The following is an 18,738-nucleotide window of genomic DNA, read 5'->3' as shown; positions in this document are numbered from 1 at the left end:
TCCTCTCCATAGGCAGCGTGTAGCCGTGAACACCGCCGTGAACACCTCCCTGAAGTGGAAGAACCGGAGAGATTCCAGAATTCCCCAAGTTCACACTAATGCCCAAGGCAGCCTGAGCTCTGCCCTCAGTCCAGGGTATTTTCTGGGTAGGCAAATAATCCATTCCTCTGTTTTCTCAAACTTTCAGTCCTTTGTTGCTCTTTAAAAGATCACTGTAGTGTCCAAGTCCGTAGCAGCGGGCTGTTTTCTGAATGTGGGCTGTCTGCAGTTTTTCTGGTTTTGTGCCAGCGTTGTAAAGCTGATTTCTCAGATGGGCCCTCTTCCTGGTCCTCCAGAGAATCCAGAGCACATTTCACCGTGACGTGTGGTGCTGAGACAGAGCAGTGACCCTGGGGGCCCGGTGGCGTCTGGAGGATGCCCTCCTGCTCTGCACTCTGCAGCCCCTTCGAGCTGCCCCACCCCCTGGCAGGGGGCTTCACTTCTGGCATCCATCCTCTCACGAATTTTGGGAAATAAAAAGTGGCTTGGCTTTCTGGATCCGGCAGATGGCCGGTAGACTGTGTTTTTCTGTTCCCTTGTAGATGAAGCCTTTTAGGTGGAAAATGAGTTTTTTAGTTGTTTCTTGTTTCTTTTTGTTTTTATAATTTAAAAAAGCCTGTTTTCCCCGAGGCAGCATCTTTACCTGTAAACTTTATCCGTGACCTATTTTGTGTGTCACACCCCCTTGCTTGGCTGCAGCTGCTCCTCTCCAGGGTCTCGACAGTGGCTGCTGGGGTTCCTCCCGTTCATCCAGGGTCCTCTCCTGACTGACACTTCATGTGTGTCTCATCTTTTGCTTTAACCTAGGGGAGGGGCGCAGTGAATGTTCTCTTACAAACTTTGTGGACGTGGGTGAATATGTCTGTGGGCTTTATTCTGGAGCAGGGCTGCTCCGCCAAGCAGCTGCATCTGCATTTCCTTCTCTTGCCTCTTCGCGCTTGCTGAAGCGGGAGCTGGCAAACCCCACGCCGACCAGACCTGGCCCTGCCTGTCGCATGCAGCTCCTGAGCCAAGAGTGTTTTTCACTTTTTTCTTTTTTTTTTTTTTCACTGCGCTGGGTCCTCGCTGTGTTTTGCCGTGCATGGGCTCTTTGTTACGGAACGCAGGCTTAGTTTCCCTGCGGCACGTGGGATCTTAGTTCCCGGACCACGGATCGAACCCGTGTCCCCTGCATTGGAAGGCGGATTCTTAACCACCGGACCACCAGGGAAGTCCCCACGTTTTTAAATAGTTGGAAAAAATCAAAAGAAAAAGAATATTTTGTGACGTGAAAGTTTTGCACTGAGGTGTCTCCATCCATGGATAGTTTGCTGGAACACAGCCCTGCTCATTCAGGGACGCACGTTTGTCTCACACTCGACGGCTGGTGGAGCATCTGCAGCAGGTGGACCAGCCCCGTTGGCACAAACGTGGTGGAGGCTGTATTACCAGCACCCGCCACACCAAGACAAGGGGAGAAGCGTCCAGCTTTTCAGCCATGGTGACAGGTGGGTGGTTTTGTCCTTGGATTGTCATTGTCAGCCAGGGAAGCATCCTGTTTATCTTGTGGTGACCTACATCTGTGTTAAAATAAAAAGTGTTGGCATCAGACTAAACACTCAGAAGAAAGCAACTTTTAGAGAGAATTGAAAATTTAAAATGCAATGTCTCATCACAGCAGGATTTCTTCACAAAAATAAGAATAACCTATAAGGCTGCAATCAGAGTAAGTTTCTGATTGGCTCATTTGTTGGTCACGCAAGGAAAATCACTTACTAATGATAAGTTGGTTAAATGTTGTTTGATTGCAGCAGCTGAGGAAGTCTGTCCGGAGAAAGTGAGCTTGTTTGAGAGCAGGAGCCGCGGCGGGAACTGTCGCTCAGGGAGCTGACAGGGGCAACACCAACCCTCAGAAGCGAGACAGGCAGTTTGAGTGGTTTTCCTCGGCTCTGGAGTCTCCGAGTCTGCGCAGTGTTTATTGGGTACATTTGATGTGATGGGCGAATGAGCCTCTGCGCAGAGTCTACGGGGCACAACCGCAGGAGAGAGGGTTTTCCAGGAAGTTGAGAAAATACTAATTCAGTACAACCTGAAGTGGGCCCTGTTGAGATGTGTTACAGCCGTGTTGGTGAACGTCTGTGGGGGTCAGGGAAATACTTGGTTGAACAAATTAACTAAACTTGTGAAAACGTTAGGTTTTAAATGAAAGCTCATCACGATACTCATCAACCAATAGGTACTTTGCAGAAAATACTTGGATCTTTCGTATGTTCTGAACCAGCGGTGTCCACGGTGGAATTCATTCGTGCTTTTGGATGTAATCATTTGTGTGAATTTTTGTCAGAGTTAAAAGCTGAATATCCCGACTTCCCTTATCACAGCCACACAATATTTTGATGCCTTGGCGGTGGTAGTTTTTTGGTGTGTGTGTTTTTTTTGGTTTTGGGGGTTTTTTTGAGCTAAGGGCAGATTGAAATTTTTCTGAATGAAAAGAAACACCTTTAACAACGTCACACCGAATGGCTTTGGAAATTTGCTTTTGTTAAAGACCTGATAATGTTTCTTGATGAATCCAGCCTAATGTCATAAGGAAGAGCAATACTGAAATGCAAAACCTACAATGTGGGGAGTTTTCAACAACTAACATCTCGAATCGCAAGCCCCATCCAGCTGCCGTGCAGACGCCCCGGGCTGTCGGCAGCTCAAGGGGAACGGAGACCGCCCCCTAGACTCACAGCAGACCTGTTTGCTGAGCCCCAGCAAACGGCCCTGGTGGAGTCTGGGGCCTGGTACAGGTGAAGCAGCTTCCGTGTTTCAGAATCCATATATCTGTGCAGTCGAGGGGCATCCACCTGACCTCCACTGGGAAGTGATCAGTCTGCAGAACAAAGGCATATCCCAAGAGAAGAATCTAATAGAATTCCCTCAGCGCCTTCTGAGTGATGACTGCTCTGGACTGAGGTCAGTATTTCTGTGTGCAAAGACATTTTCAAGGTGAAATATGTAAGATCTCATTACAGATGAACACGAGCAGTCGATTTTGATGATAAGCAGCACTCACTTTTTACCCCACTAAACAAATGTTATCTGCCCCTTCTTCTCGTTAGTGGCCTGCACTGCAAATTTCATGCTCGGTTATTATTACTGTGTTTCTAACTTCGTGACTTCAGGTTTCTGGTGCCTCACCTAAGGAGCTTAGAAGTCTCCACTTGTCCTAACAACAAGTAAAAGGCAGAACGCACTGAACAATCAGCAGTTCTTAGATTGTAAGAGAGGAATGTGCAGGGCCAGCCGCTGCCCCCAAGATGGGGGACTGACCACAGGGGGCACACGGCTGCCTGCCGCAGACTCAGGACTGGAAATGCCCAGGAACCAGAGCCTGGGCAGGAGAGCCTGACCTGTGACTGAGGGGTCGCTGAGGCTCCTGGTGGACAAGTCCAAGAGTTGAGACCTGCCCGGGGGCTGTCACAGCGGGCCTCGCGATGCTGTGAGGTTCGTCTCCAGAAACTCGACCAGGTTCCCCCAGCAGGGGAGGGGAAAGAAGTGCCCCAAGCCCCATGTACGTCTGAAGAAGACCTGACCTCTGGGGACCCAGTTAACCACAACCTTGCCTGCTGGGCTATTATTAGAGCAAAACTGGCCTGGGGGCAGGAAAGACCCAACTTCAGCCACCTTGTCCCGCCCAAGTGGGGAGGGAAACCTGAGAAGCACAAGCGAAGTTCACAGTCCAGAGGCTCAAGCTCACCAAGGACAACCGTGGTCAAGGCTGTAGGATGTGCCCTCCCCGACACCTCACCACCACAGCACTGAGGCCTATTTACAGCAGTACCTTTTACCCAGTATCATGTCCAGCTAACAAGAAAAAAACTACGAGTCATACTAAAAGGCAAAAAACAGAATCTGAAGAGACAGAACACGCATCAGAACCAGACATGGCAGGGATGTTGGAATTATCAGACCGGGACTTAAGACAACTGTGGTTAATGTGCTAAGGGCTCTAATGGATAAAGTAGAGAGCATGCAGGACATATGGGGAATGTGAGCAGAGAGGTGGAAATCCTAAGGAAGAACCAAAAAGAAATGCTAGAGATCAGAGCCCTGCAGCAGAAATGAAGGTTGCCTTTGATGGGCTGATTAGACTGGACATGGCTGAGGAAGGAACCTCTGAGTGAGAGGACATCTCAACAGAGTCCCTGAAAACCCAAAAGCAAAGAGAAAAGGCTGAAAGATCCGAACATCTAAGGACTGTGGGATGAAGGTGTGACATAATGGGAAATCCAGAAGGAGAAGAGAGAGAACAGAAGAAATACTGAAACATTTTAACTGAGAATTTCCCCAAATCAATGTCAGACACCAAACCACAGATCCAGGAGGCCCAGAGAACACCTAGCAGGACAAATGCCAGAATAACTACACCTGGGCATGTCGGTTTCAACGTACAGAAAGTCAAAGATAAAAAAGTCCCGAAAGAAGCTGGAGGGGAGGGGTACACTTTACCTACAGGGGAACTGAGATAAGAATTACATCTGACCTCTCCTTAGAAACCATGCAAGCAAAGAGTGAAGTGAGGTATTTACAGTGTTGGGAGAAAAACCAGCAGCCCAGGATTCTGAGGCTCTGTGGCCCTGTCTGGAAGTGTCTGCTGGGACAGACACTACCTGAGACACACACTGACAGACACTACCCTGAGAAATTATCCTCGAGAAGTGAGGAGAAATAAAGACTTTCTCAGACAAAGAGAAATTGGGGGAATTTGTTGCCAGTAAACCTGCCTTCTAGAAATGTTGTTAAAAGAAGTTCTTTAGAAAGAAGGAAAATGATAAAGGTCGGAAACTCAGATCTACTAAGGAAAGGAAGAGCATCAAAGAAGAAATAAGTGAAGGTAAAATAAAGATGCTTAATTTTCTTATTCTTCATTTATCTAATAGATAACAGTTTGTTCAAAATAATACTGGCAGCAGTGCACCCGATATGTATGCCTATGTACATATTGTATTGAATATATATCTATTTCAGTTTCCTCAATAAAAATTCTGTTCTCTCTTCTGTTATGTAAGTACTGATAAAATGTCTCAGTTTTGGTGTTTAGCTTACAGAGCCCCAAATATTTACTGTCTGTCCTTCACAGCAGCGTCTGCCAGCCCTGGGCTAGAACTCTGTGATGTGGGATCCTTCCTGTTCCTGATCCCGGGGAGGCATTCAGTCTCTGACCTGCAAGCCTGAAGTCGGCTGCAGGCTCCCGCATGCCCTTCATCAGGCGCGGCTGCTGTTTGTCAGGGGTGGATGTTGGATTCCATCAGATGCTGCTTCTGCATCTGTTTTGATCATCCCGAGGTTTGTGGTGCAGTGAAGTACATGTCCCCAGGGCAGTGTTAACTTTTCATAAGCCTTTCCTCCCTCCCCTGAACTCACAGCATCCTAGTCATACCACTATCATAATTTTCACCCCAAAATGAGGTCATATTCTGTCTATAATGTTCTCATAACAGTTTGTTGTAGAGCTGCCCCGCATCCATAAATATGATCTGTGTCATCTTTTCTATTGGCTGCAAAGTATCCACTGAATAAATGGCCCACTCTCTTACCCCAGCGTAGCAGATCAGTTAGATTTGTCTTGCATGTCAGCTGTCAGTAGTGGATGGTAGTGGTATCTCCAGTGTGGTGTTGAGAAGGGTTCTGAGGCTCTGTGGCCCTGTCTGGAAGTGTCTGCTGGGACAGAATGAGTCTGGCGGGGAGTCAACTCTTCTTTTTTTTAAAATAAATTTCATTTTATTTATTTAATTTTTGGCTGCATTGGGTCTTCGTTGCTGTGTGGGCTTCCTCTAGTTGTGGCAAGCGGGGGCTACTCTTCATCGCAGTGTGCGGGCTTCTCATTGCAGTGGCTTCTCTTGTTGTGGAGCACGGGCTCTAGGTGTGCGGGCTTCAGTAGTTGTGGCACTCGGGCTCCGTAGTTGTGGCTTGTGAGCTCTAGAGTGCAGGCTCAGTAGTTGTGGCACACGGGCTTAGTTGCTCCGCGGCATGTGGAATCATCCCGGACCAGGGCTCAAACCCACGTCCCCTGCATTGGCAGGAGGATTCTTAACCACTGCGCCACCAGCAAAGCCCCGGGAGTCAGCTCTTCTGATTGGCCCAGCCCATGTTGTCAGACACTTAGCATTTAGGTTGTTTCTGTTACTTCACTGTTGCAAATAAGGTTTTACCTTCTTATGCTCTTACCTGGTTATTTCCTTCGGATACATTACTAGCAGTAGAGACTTTTGGGTCAGCAGTTAAGTTTTTAAATATTTTTTATATATATGCTGAGGTACTTTCCTAAAAAGTTATCCCAGTTGACATTTCTACACCTGTGTATATCTGACATTAAGTATTGTTATTTTTCAATCCTTTTTCATTCTTATAGGTGAAAATTAAAGAAATGGAAATTAAAACCAGGTACAGGCAGACCTTGGAAATACCACAGGTTCAGTTTCAGACCGTTGCAGTAAAGCGAATGTCACAATAAAGTGAATCACACAAATCATACGAAAGTGCACATAAAAAAGTTATGTTTACACTATGCTGTGGTCTATTAAATGTGCAATAGCATTATGCCTAAAAAGCAATATACATCTTTTAATTAAAAATATAAAACAATTGGGCTTCCCTGGTGGCGCAGTGGTTGAGAGTCCGCCTGCTAATGCAGGAGACATGGGTTCGTGCCCCGGTCCGGGAGGATCCCACATGCCGCGGAGCGGCTGGGCCCGTGAGCCAGGCCGCTGGGCCTGTGCGTCCGGAGCCTGTGCTCCGCGGCGGGAGACCACAACGGTGAGAGGACTGCGTACCGCAAAAAAAACAAAAAAAAACAAAAAAAAACAATTAAAATAGTCACATCAAAGATCACTGATCACAGAGACCATAACAAATAAAACAATAATGGAAAAGTTTGAAGTACTTCGAGAATTACCAAAACGGGACCCAAAGTGAGCAGATGCTGTTGGAAAAAGGTGCCGACAGACTCGCTTGACGCGGGGCAGCCACAGACCCTCACTGCATTCCAAGTGCAGTGTCTGCCCGTGTGTGAAGTGACATCCTGTCCACCTGTCAGGTGAGGAGTCCCTCTTCGCGTTGATCAGGGGGGCTGTTACCTGCAGACCCCACCCTCCCTGAAGGACAGACAGGAACGGGCTCCCACCACCAGCAGTGCGTTTCAGGCCTTCATTCCTCTGCCGGCATTTATGTGACTGTTTAAGGGAAATGTTTCCTTTCAAGCCAATCTTAGACTTTCCAGACTTGTGGTTTCGCCGTCTTTGGTTCCAGCGCCCCCGGCTCTGGGCTGGCCTGCGCTCATCAGTTCAGTTCTGAGAGGCCTCCCTCTTTCCGTCCAAGTCCGCTGCCTCACACTTTTATTTTTTCCTGCACAATCAGATATTTTGGAGTGTCTGTGTAGGTCCAGGACGTGACCACGGCATGTTCCTGGCCCTCGCGGAGCTCGTGGTGTTTAGGCGAGACAAACGTGCAGGCGAAAAGTGCCACTAAGCTTTCCTTGGTCACCTGCACATAAATATTTTTCACAGCATGACTTACACATTATTGGTTTGAGCAGCTTGGGTTTAAATTTCCTTTGCTACCTCCCGTGTGGCCCTGGGTGGTGACCATTGCTTCGTTACGTGCATGTGAGCTGTACATCAGTAGCCACCTTGTGTCATGGAGTCGGCCCTTCCCAGGAATGTGCGAGGGTCTAGACTGGACCAGCTGTCCTCTTGCTGCCCGGCCCAGTCCCCACTCAGTGGCTGGAGGCCGATGGCCAGGGCAGGAGGCCGCGTGGTGCCTGTCGCCCCCGTTCAGTAAAGACCCTTCCCCTGTAGTGAGTGGCTCCGTGCCTCCAGGACTCAGCGAGCTGTGACCGCCAGCCACAGACGCCAGGGAGTACTGGTTCCCCCCCCATCGGGCACGCCTAGGGGCGGCCACAGCAGGGGTGGGGTCGGCAGCCCCGCCTGGGAGGGGCCCGCGGGGCTGTGAATGCGCGTCCAGAGAACCAGCAGTACCTCCACTTGGGGGGCTCAGGCCCCAACCCGGGACGCGTCCCACAGCCCACAGCTGGCAGCTGCTCCAAAATTTGAGGGGGCACGGTCCGAAGTTGTTATTTTCTCACAAGTAGAAGTCTTCAGACTTTTAATCCAAATCTTCAGTTTTCTTCATGTGATATTTGTGAGCAGAATTTTAATATGATCCATTGCCTACTTAAGATTAAGGATTATATATTAATTTTTAATAGCGGAAATGAGAAAACAGAGGGAATTCTACCACAAATTAGGCCTGGAAGTGCCTGGAGACATCAAGGGCGAAACCTGTTCTGCAAAACAGCACCTAGATTCCCATCGAAATGGTGAGTGAGCTGGGTTTTATTTACTAGACCTTTTGCTAAGAGCCCCTTGTGTCCCTCCCACTCCCCCCTGCCACACAGATTCTTGACAGAGGTGTGGGCAGGTGTCAGCATCACTTGGTGCTGACGGTAGCAGGTGGTGCTGAGAAATGGGGTCTCCGACCGAGGGGTTACGTGGTGGGCCAGTGAGAGGAAGCCTGGGGGGGTGCCTGGAGGTGCCTGGAGGTGGGGTGTGGAAGGAGCACGGGCATGCGGACGGCGGGCCTCCCAGGGCTCTTCTCCAGGCTTTGTCTGTTTTCTCGCAGAATGGCCAAACCCCACTTTGGCTATGACGTAAAATTAATGGTGCTTTAGAATCTGTACATATCATAACGACTTATTTGAATCTTTGACGCTGTGGACCACACCGATTCCGAAGCCCCTTTAGTCCGCCGTGTGCATTTCTAACAATGTGAGCAGGAGGGACAGGCTTGGCTGTCGGCCTGGGGAAGCGGGGTCTGCAGACTGTGCGAGCTCGGGGCCCCCGGGGAGGCGAGGCCAAGAGGCAGCTAGGGAGCCAGGAATCCCGCCTTTCCCTAGGTGGGGTCTTAACATTTAAAGCCGAGCCAGAACAGTGAGAGTTCGGGGATGGCCCACTGCCTGGCGTAGTTGAGGCGCGAGGCATCGATGGTGCTGGGCTGGCGGGGCGCCTCTGCCCGGACACATGCCACTGGCCCCGAGGGCACAGAGCGTAAAGCACCGTGGAGAGCAGCGCTCCCCCAGCTCTCAAGTGTGCAAACTCTTAATACAGTGGGTGTTTATAGCGTTCAAGTGTACGGTAGAGTTAAAAAACAATGGTTTAACACTTTGGATTCATGACCCAGTATTTTCTGTTTTTGCTAAAAGGAGAAACCAAAGCGGATGACAGTTCGAACAAAGAAGCGGCAGAAGAGAAGCAGGAGGAGGACGGCGACTACCACAGGAGCGACGAGCAGGTGGGCGCTGCCTTGGCCCCCAACCTTCCCACGGGGCGCTTTCTCGTTTAACAAAGAAGGAGGCCGAGAGCAACAGACAGTACAGACGTTAAAATGTCAGCAACTTTCTTAGGTTTTCCTTCCAATTCCTTCCTTTACTTACCTTTTTTTCCTTTTTTTTGGCCGTGCCGCGTGGCTTGCGGGATCTTAGTTCCCCGACCAGACCAGGGATCGAACCCGGGCCTTCGGCAGGGAGAGCACCAAATCCTAACCACTGGACTACCAGGGAATTCCCATTCCCTTCTTTTTTTAATTGCCAAAGTAATGCATACTCACTGTAGAACATTTTAGGTATAAAAAGTTTAAAGTTCAGCCTCCACCCCCCGTGGGTATCTTCAGCTCCCCCCAACCCCAACTCCGGGTTGTCCTGTGGAGAATGTGGGGCAGACATCTTCCATGCAAAATAAGGTGAGAATGTAACCTTGAGGGCGCTATTCATATGTCACTTACTACATTATCAGATTAAAAAAGGAAAACTAAATCATCACAGTGATGCTATAAAAGGGTTTGATAAAATCCCATATCCATGTCTATGGATCTTTTTATTAGAGTACCTTGACTCGACAGCTACGGCAGCTGTCACACTTCATGATGGAACAGAGTTGTCTCATGAGTGTCCGAACAAGAAAATGTCCCTTCTCAGCTGTCACTCAGCATGAGTTGGGGGATCCAGCCCAAATAGTTAGGAGACGGGAGAACGTGAGCCGGGCGCGCCATGGCTCTCAGATTACACATCTTGTGACGTGTGGCACCTCAGACAGCACAGGGAAACTGCTCGTTCGGGTGATGGGACCAGTGTGTCATAGTCCGACGCTGTGGGCGGCCTTGTCCACATAACCAATAAAAACGCTGAGGCCGCCTAACGAGAGATGTGTGAGGCTGAAACAAAGACACGTTCTTCTTGCGGAAGAACATAAGAGAAAACTGAATAGTTGGGTGTTTCTGGATGGAAGGTTGACATTAATATGTGAGTTCTCCCCAAATTAATCTCAGTGGTTGTGATTTTAACCATTTATTATAAACAGGAATTTTTTTTTTTTTTTTCTTTTTGCGGTATGTGGGCCTCTCACTGTTGTGGCCTCTCCCGTTGCGGAGCACAGGCTCCGGATGCGCAGGCCCAGCGGCCATGGCTCACGGGCCCAGCCGCTCCGTGGCATATGGGATCCTCCCAGACCGGGGCACGAACCCGTATCCCCTGCATCGGCAGGCGGACTCTTAACCACTGCGCCACCAGGGAGGCCCTATAAACAGGAATTTAACCAACTGCTTCTGAGCCTCATCTGGGAGAGGAAAAGCTCGGGAATAGCCATGAAAACTTAGGGGTATTGGCTGTATCAGGGTATATATGTAGCATAGCTACCCACACACATATTTACACAGACGGACACCTCGGGAGACACTGCGGTTTGGTGCCAGACCACTATAATAAAACAAGTTGTGAATTTTGGGGGTTTCCCAGTACATATAAAAGTTATGTTTCCACTATGCAGTAGTATATTTAGTGTGCAGTTTCGTCATGTCTAAAAAACAACATACATTGCTTAATTAAAAGATATTTTATTGCTAAAAATTGGTAATCATCATCTGACAACGCAGGGCTGCCACAAACCTTCAGTTCATAAAAAACACAGTATCTGCGAAGCACAATAAAGCAAGGTCTGCTTATATCCACCTATCTATATATATATACATATTCTAATCAGTACATATATATTTAATAAGTAAAACGTGTGTATGTGTACACTTGTATTTATTAAAGACATAATTAAATAGTGTGGTTTGGGTATAAGAATGGAATAACAGAACCTTAATTTTCCAGTTGATATGCTTCTGTGTTGTTAAAACATTTCCACGAGCATCACAGGAGTAGAAGCGTCTGTGTGGAATGCTGGGTGTGCTAGATGCATTTCACGTGAATGGAGAGAAGAATAAACATTGGGGTGAAGGGCACCCCTCTGGGGCCCACGTGTCCCCTCTCCTGGGCTCTGATGAGTTACCTCTTGTTGGACTTGGAGGCCCTGCCGGGATCTGGGGTCGGGGCTGCCGGCCTGGCCCCTCCAGGCACAGGGTGGGCCCTCTCGCTTAACCCCTGCTCCGTCAGTTTTCAATCTCCAGTGTTTGTGTTTATCGTTACTAATATTTCCCTTTTCTTTTTTACCCCAAACATGCCGAAGATTTGTCTATTTGATCGGTTGCTTTCAAGAGCCAGCAGCCTGCCCAGGGTGTGGGCCCCGCTGCATCCCTGTGGGACGAGAGTCAGTGCCAGGCTGAGCGCCGCGCAACTGGTCTGTCACTGCTTTGAGCCGCGTGCTCTCACCAGATGGCTTCCAGTAACCGGGACGTTCGTTTCCTCAGACATTCCCCTTCCTCAGGAGCGCACTGTTTCCCCCGTTCGGAACTTGGCAGGATCCCTGTCCCTGGGAGGTCAGGGTTTTGGGAGCCCGTCTCTGCTACCATCCTGTGTCTGGTGTCCCACCTTCTCCTCCCACTTGGGGACCCTGCTCTCCGCGCCGCCTTCTGGGACCCTGAGCCCCCGGGCTTCAACTTCAGACCCCTTCACAGCTGTTCTTCTCTTTTTCAAATAAGTTGTTTTGTTATTACTTTAGTTCCAGGCCGCTCCTCCCGAGAGCCTGCCCCCTCCATCCTCTAGGGCAGCTGCAGGCCCTCCAGGCAGGGCCAGCTTCTTCCTCCTCAGCCTGTGCCGGGGGTGGGCTGCTGTTGATTACACAGGCAGTTTCGAGGGTGGGGTTGACCCCCCCCACTTGCTGCCATCCCCCCGCCTCCTCTCCGGCATCGGGACCCTGGCGGCTTATCTGCTCCTGGCTGTCCCGGGCCTGTTCCTTGCAGGACACTCTGTCCTTCCGGTGGCTTCGTCCACGGCGGGGCTCAAAGGGGCTGTGCTTGGGAGTCTGTTCAGCCGCCTGTTCCGCAGTGTCCCTGCCGCCCGCACCGTGGCTCCCTTGGGAATCAGGTGTCCTGCCGCCAGGAGGGGGGCGCCCGGTCAGTCGGCGCCTGGCCTGCCCTCCCCCAGGACGCGCCACGCGCTGCCCGCGAGGACCACCGCCCCGTGGGGCTGAGGCGCCCTGGGGTCGGGGTGCTCGGAGCCACGGGGCGGGGACGCGCCAGGGGCTCCAGGCGTGGGGAGCGGGAGGAGGGGAGAGGGTGGGCCGGGCCCGGAGCAGGGTGGTCAGACGAGGCCGCGGAGCAGGGCTTGCCAGGCAGGGAAGGGCCTGGAGCGTGGGCAGCGCGCGGCACACGGCGTCAAGCGCTCAGCCCAGGAAGGGTTAGAAAGCAGCCGCGGGACTTGCTGGGCTCTCCAGAGACTGTTTACCGAGCGGGTGTCCCAGCCGGTTGGTATGATGTAGCCACAGACCACAGAGCCCAGAGAACAGATGTCTTTGTGCAGCTCCCTTTTCTCAGGTAAAATTATACTTCTGAGTTTTTTTGAGGTGCATCATGTAGCCGCTTCCTGTAGGTGCCGTGTGACACAGAACAGCAGTAGGACCTGCAGTGTGTCCTGTGTTGCGTGCATAGCACACGCCACGGGATGAGGATTTCACTGTTTTCTGTCTGATGTTCTGATTATTCCAACCCTCACAGACTCCTGGGTGCTGGCCCCAGTCTCCCCGGGCAGTCCTCCATGCGCTGCCCGTCCCAGACTCCCTGGGTTCTGCGGGTCTGTTTCCTGTCCATCTCCAGCTCCCGGGGAGGGGGATGTGGCTCTCTCGGTTCCTTTACACGCAGATCGCTTGTTATGTTCGTGGACCTGTGTGTTGGGTCTTTTGACATTTTCTCAGGCATTTTGCGGGAATTGGCCTACACCTTTTTCATACGCATTTGTTTAGTTTTGGTATCAAGGTAGTAAGTCTCAGAGCTGGGGATAGGCTCTCTTTTCCCATTTTTATTCTCTAGGAAAGTTTGTATGAGATTAAGAGCATCAGTTTTGTTGAATGTTTTGGTTAAACTTCCTATATAAAGCCATCAGATCTTGGTTAATTCTTTTGGAGAGGGGTAGGAAGATTTTTAACTATCAATACAAATTAAATTTCCTTAATGATTTCAATCCTACTCAAATCTTCTGTTTCTTTTTTAGTTCATTTGATCAGTTATATTTTTTCTAGGAAACTTTCTGCTTGGATTTAGGTTTTCAATGCTTGGGGCATGAAACGGTTCCTAGAATTCTTTGCTTGTCTTTAGGCCTTGCCACCTGTGCACCTATTTCTCCGTCTCTCTTCCTGGCATCACAGCATGCCTCCCGCTTTCTTGGTCGTTGTTGCCAGAGGCTGAACCACGTTCTTTTCTGCCAATCGCTCCTTCCTTCTGTTCTTTCTACATTCCCTCTTGTTCTTTCTCTAATTTCTTGAGTTGAATTTTCATATAGTTTCCATTATACTGTTTGGTTGTAAATATTTTGAAATGATCATTGTGATTTCTTTTTGACCCACTAGTTATTTTTTAAAGTATGCATTGAAAATATTGAACATCAAATCTTACTAAAAAGCTACAGTAATCAAGACGTTTGTTTTAGGTGTTAAGGTAGACTTTTAAGTCAGTGGAACCAATTCTGGAGTCTAAAAATAAGCCCTTAGATTTAGGGTCATTTGGTTTTCAGCACAAGTGCCACGGCCCTTCACTGGGGAAAGGATAGTGTCTTCTTCAAGTGGTTTTGGGACAGTTGGACGGACATCCACGTGCAGAAAGGTTCATTTGTGCCTTGCCTCACACCACATACGAAAGTTAACTCAAAATATAAGAGCTAGGGCTTCCCTGGTGGCACAGTGGTTAGGAATCTGCCTGCCAATGCAGGGCACACGGGTTCGAGCCCTAGTCTGGGAGGATCCCACATGCCACAGAGCAGCTGGGCCCGTGCTCCACGACTACTGAGCCTGCACTCTAGAGCCTGCGGGCCACAGCTGCTGAGGCCCTGTGCCACGGCTGCTGAAGCCCGCGTGGCTGGAGCCCATGCTCTGCAACAGGGGAAGCTGCCGCAATGAGAAGCCCGCGCACTGCAACGAGGACCCAATGCAGCCAAAGATGAAATAAATAAAATAAAATAAGTTGATTAAAAAATATATATAAGAGCTAAAACTTGAAAACTTTTATAGGAAAACATGAGAGAAACTGTTTAGGGCCTTGGGGTAGGCCTGTAGTTCTCAGATCCAAAACCAAGAACACAACTCAGGAAATAAAATTGGTAAATTGACTTCATCAAATTAAGAACTGCTGCTCTTGGGAATTGCCTGGCAGTCCAGTGGTTAGGACTCCACACTTCCACAGCAGAGGGTGTGGGTTTGATCCCTGATCGGGGAGCTAACATCCTGCGTGCCGCATGGTGGGGCCAGAAAATAAAACAAATGAAACATAAAAGCAAGCAGCACTTTGAGAAAAGAAAAAAAAGAACTGCTACTCTTTGGGACCTCCCTGCCGGTCGGATGGTTCGGACTCTACTCTCTCACCGCCGAGGGCCCATGTTCAGTCCCTGGTCAGGGGACTAATGACAAAAAAAAAAAAAAGAATTGCTGCTCTTCAAAGGACTCTATTAAGAAAATTTTAGAAGGCCACAGACTAGGAGAAAATATTGTCAAATCACATTTCTGCAAAGGACTTGTATCTATAATATATAACTCTTATAACTCAGTAAGAAGATAAACAATCCAATTAAGAAATTGGCAAAAGATTTCAGTAGATATTTCACCAAAGAAGAATTACAGATGGTTAATAGTCATGTGAAATGATGTTCAGCAACATTAGTCATCAGGGAAATTCCAATTAAAACCATAATGAAGGGCTTCCCTGGTGGCACAGTGGTTGAGAGTCCGCCTGCCGATGCAGGGGACACAGGTTCGTGCCCTGGTCCAGGAAGATCCCACATGCCGCAGAGCGGCTGGGCCTGTGAGCCATGGCTGCTGAGCCTGCGTGTCCAGAGCCTGTGCTCCACAATGGGAGAGGCCACAACGGTGAGAGGCCTGCGTACTGCAAAAAAAAAAAAGAAAAAAAAGAAGAAACATAATGAAGTAGCATTTTGCACTCACCAGGATGGCTTCAATCAAAAAGACAGCCACTGACAGGCGTTGACGGGGATGTGGACAAATGGGAACCGGTCAGTGGTGCAAGGTGCTGCCATGCATCTGAGTCTCACACTGCTTTCCTGTGTGAGAGAAGTCAGACGGGAAGACTGCGTCTTGTATGATCCCATCTATAGCCCATCTAGGAGAGGCCGGTCCACAGACACAGGCCAAGGGGTGGCCACGTGGGGTGGGGTGGGCTTGACCACCAAGGCTCCGAGAGTCTTCATGAGTTAATGGGACCGACCTCAGGCTGGATGGTGGTGACGGCTGCCCACCTCTCTAAATTTACTAAAAATTACTGAATGGTATACTTAAAACATGTACGTGTACATTATACCGCAATGAAGCGTTTAAAAAGTTACAAACATGCCTTATCTTTGTGCGTTTAAATAGGTAATACATTCATACAGTCCAGAGGTTAACATTGTGTGAAAGGTTTAAATGTGTCACTGTTCTGAGTTCCCCCACGTAGGTCACACTCCGTGGTCACTCCTGCGTTCACACAAACTGAGCCTCCTCGTCGGGTGACACGCCCGTAGTTGGGGAGCCTGTGCCCTCTTTACCTGGTCAGCACCTCTGATGGGCACGAGGCCTCTCCGGCTGGGGTACAGGAGTGCAGCCGGCAGCCCTGCCCGTGCCCATGCGGCTACCGGTGCTGGGTTTAGGGTTCTGTGTGCAGTTGGTTCCTGCCGGGGTCTTGGGCCTATTGCTTTGGCCCTGGACACAGACACCCATCTGGTCCGTGTGCCTGAGGCTGGCAGAATTCAGCATCCCTGACAGAGACTCTGAATCCCCACTGCGTTGGGGACTTCTAGTTCTCATCATTCTGTCTAAGAAGTTTGTTACTAGGTGCATTCAACTTTAGAAATGTTTCCCATCCTTAGGGAGTTTTTTCTTATTACGAAATTTGTTTTATGTAATAATACAGCTCTGTCTGTTTTCTTTTTGGCTGATATTTGCCTGGTATTTCAGTTTTTTTAACATCTTTCTTAAATGTGACACTTTTTACAGCAGAGAGCTGGGGGTTTTTTAAAAATCAAATCAAAATTTGTTCAACTGGCAAGTTATTTTACATTTACCACGATTGCTAGTAAAATTGGGTTTATTTCTGCTTTAGTTTGTGCTTTCCATTTATATTTTTTATGCACCCTCGCTTGAGTCCCTTATAGAATTAATAAATTTTATTTAATCTCTTTTTTGCCTCTGATTAGCAGGTTATATGTCCTATTTTTATTATTTTAGTGCTAATGAAATTCTAAAATGAATGCATTTTTTAAAAGTCCAAAATTAAAATGAGTCTCTTCCTGTCCCTCCTAAACAACACCAGAGCTTGCCTGCTCTCTGGGCACCTCCTAAACCCCAGCCAGTCCATCCACTTCAGGCTTTTTCTTCCTGAGCTACATCTTCTCCTACTTACGTTCTGTTTTCGTTTGCAGATGACTTTATTCATTTCCACTCTGAATGATAATTTAGCTCTTCCTTCCTGTCGACTCAGTGTCTGGGTTCAGTGGCCTGAGCGCCAACCCTGCCTGTGGGCCCACCTCTGTGGCTGCCCTGGGCCTTGGCCCGCTGTGTTCTGAGGGGTCGCCATGTCTGTCTGGGTGCAGGTTTCCTCTTACTTCCTTTGTTTTGGGTTCTTTTGCTTCCTGAATTTGAGGACTTACGTCTTTGATCGTTTGGGGGGATCCTTAGTCAGTATTTCTCAAATTTTGCCTTTCCCTTATTTTCTCTTCTTTCCTCTAGAACTCTTGTGATGTGTTTGTTAGACTCTGATCTGTCTGCACGTCTCTTACCTTTCTTTTGTTTTCTTATTTTAATTGATATCTTTGTCTCTATACTTATTTTGGATAATTTACTCAAATTGATCTTTCAGAAAATTGATCTGCCTTCAGCTGAGACTAATCTGTGATTTGACCATCCATTGAATTTTTAATTTAAGTGAATAGGTTTTTTATTTTTAGAAGTTACATTTGGTTATCTTTTATACCTGCCTGTTCTTTTATTCTTAGTGTGTTATGTTTTTAATTCCTTCTTTCATACCTCTAGTAATTTTAGACATACATACTTCCGTTAATTCCTTTGTTAATTCTTTTGTCTGAATTTTTGGGGTCTGCTTGTGCCATTTTTTGTGGCTGTTGCTAGAGAATTACTTGCCGGTGAGTGAGGTGAGGTGAGGTGTCTAAGGTGGGACTTTCTCAACTGTGGCCAGGGCTGTCCCTCCTCAGCAGATTCCCTTCTGCATCTGCCAGGCACCACCTGATCCTAGAATCACTTTTACTTAGTTTGTTGTCTTGAAGTTCCTTGTCACACATCGAGTACTCTAATCCCACTGAACTCTTGATCTTCCAGAATAGAACTGTGAGCTTCAGACTTTGTGCCTTTGCTCAGAGTACTCTGTTCTCTAGTGAGTTTGCTGTCTTCTTCAAGGCTGAGCATAATGTTCCTCCTTTGTAGACCTTCCTCGATGAAGGGTCCGTGGTGCCTGCTGTGTGCGTGGCATGTCTTTCCTTGTCATTCTGCAGAGCACTTAGCACAGCCTCTGGGGAGACGTGTGTGTGTCCCACCGGCCAGAAGCTTTTAGAACAGGATTCCAGTCTTTGTCGGTTTAACTCTGAGGCCAGCACATACTGCCACAATAAATAAATAATTCTCGGGTTTACTTTAAAGTACTGTGCTAATAAGACAGAATTAATAGTGTTAGATTTTTATTTCACAAAATGGCAAATAGTAGGGTTTCCATGGTGGCGCAGTGATTGAGAGTCCGCCTGCCGATGCAGGGGACACGGGTTCGTGCCCCGGTCCGGGAAGATCCCGCATGCCGAGGAGCGGCTGGGCCCATGGGCCACGGCCTGCACGTCCGGAGCCTGTGCTCCGCAACGGGAGAGGCCACGGCAGCGGGAGGCCCGCGTACCGCAAAAAAAAAAAAAAAAAAAAAAAACTGTTTACTATTTGACTTTTTTTTTGTGGTACGCGGGCCTCTCGCTGCCATGGCCTCTCCCGTTGCGGAGCACAGGCTCCGGACGCGCAGGCCCAGCGGCCATGGCCCACGGGCCCAGCTGCTCCACGGCATGCGGGATCTTCCCGGACCAGGGCACGAACCCGTGTCCCCTGCATCGGCAGGCGGACTCTCAATCACTGCGCCACCAGGGAAGCCCTAGTAAACAGATTTTAAGACAGTGTAAAATGATTAAAGTAAAATTCTTTTTCTACGGTGTTTAGGTCAAAACAGATTTATGATTTCAAAAAAGTCAGCACTCTTAGATTTAATGGAATCAGT

At 48.7% G+C, this 18,738-nt stretch overlaps 1 protein-coding gene across 5 annotated transcripts in view; it reads left to right on the top strand.

The window, feature by feature from the left end:
- Nucleotides 1–18,738, top strand: part of PCGF3 (polycomb group ring finger 3) — a 54,493-nt gene that overhangs the window by 23,221 nt on the left and 12,534 nt on the right. For all 5 annotated transcript variants that reach the window (XM_060107448.1, XM_060107428.1, XM_060107445.1 and 2 more), the window contains exons 7-8: nucleotides 8,273–8,383; nucleotides 9,266–9,354. In XM_060107448.1, the coding sequence (XP_059963431.1) occupies nucleotides 8,273–8,383; nucleotides 9,266–9,354 (200 nt within the window). The remainder of the gene's footprint in view (nucleotides 1–8,272; nucleotides 8,384–9,265; nucleotides 9,355–18,738) is intronic.

Source organism: Mesoplodon densirostris, chromosome 1 (genome assembly GCF_025265405.1).
Source record: "Mesoplodon densirostris isolate mMesDen1 chromosome 1, mMesDen1 primary haplotype, whole genome shotgun sequence".
Lineage (NCBI taxonomy): Eukaryota > Metazoa > Chordata > Mammalia > Artiodactyla > Ziphiidae > Mesoplodon > Mesoplodon densirostris.
This window is presented reverse-complemented; position numbering and strand designations above follow the sequence as displayed.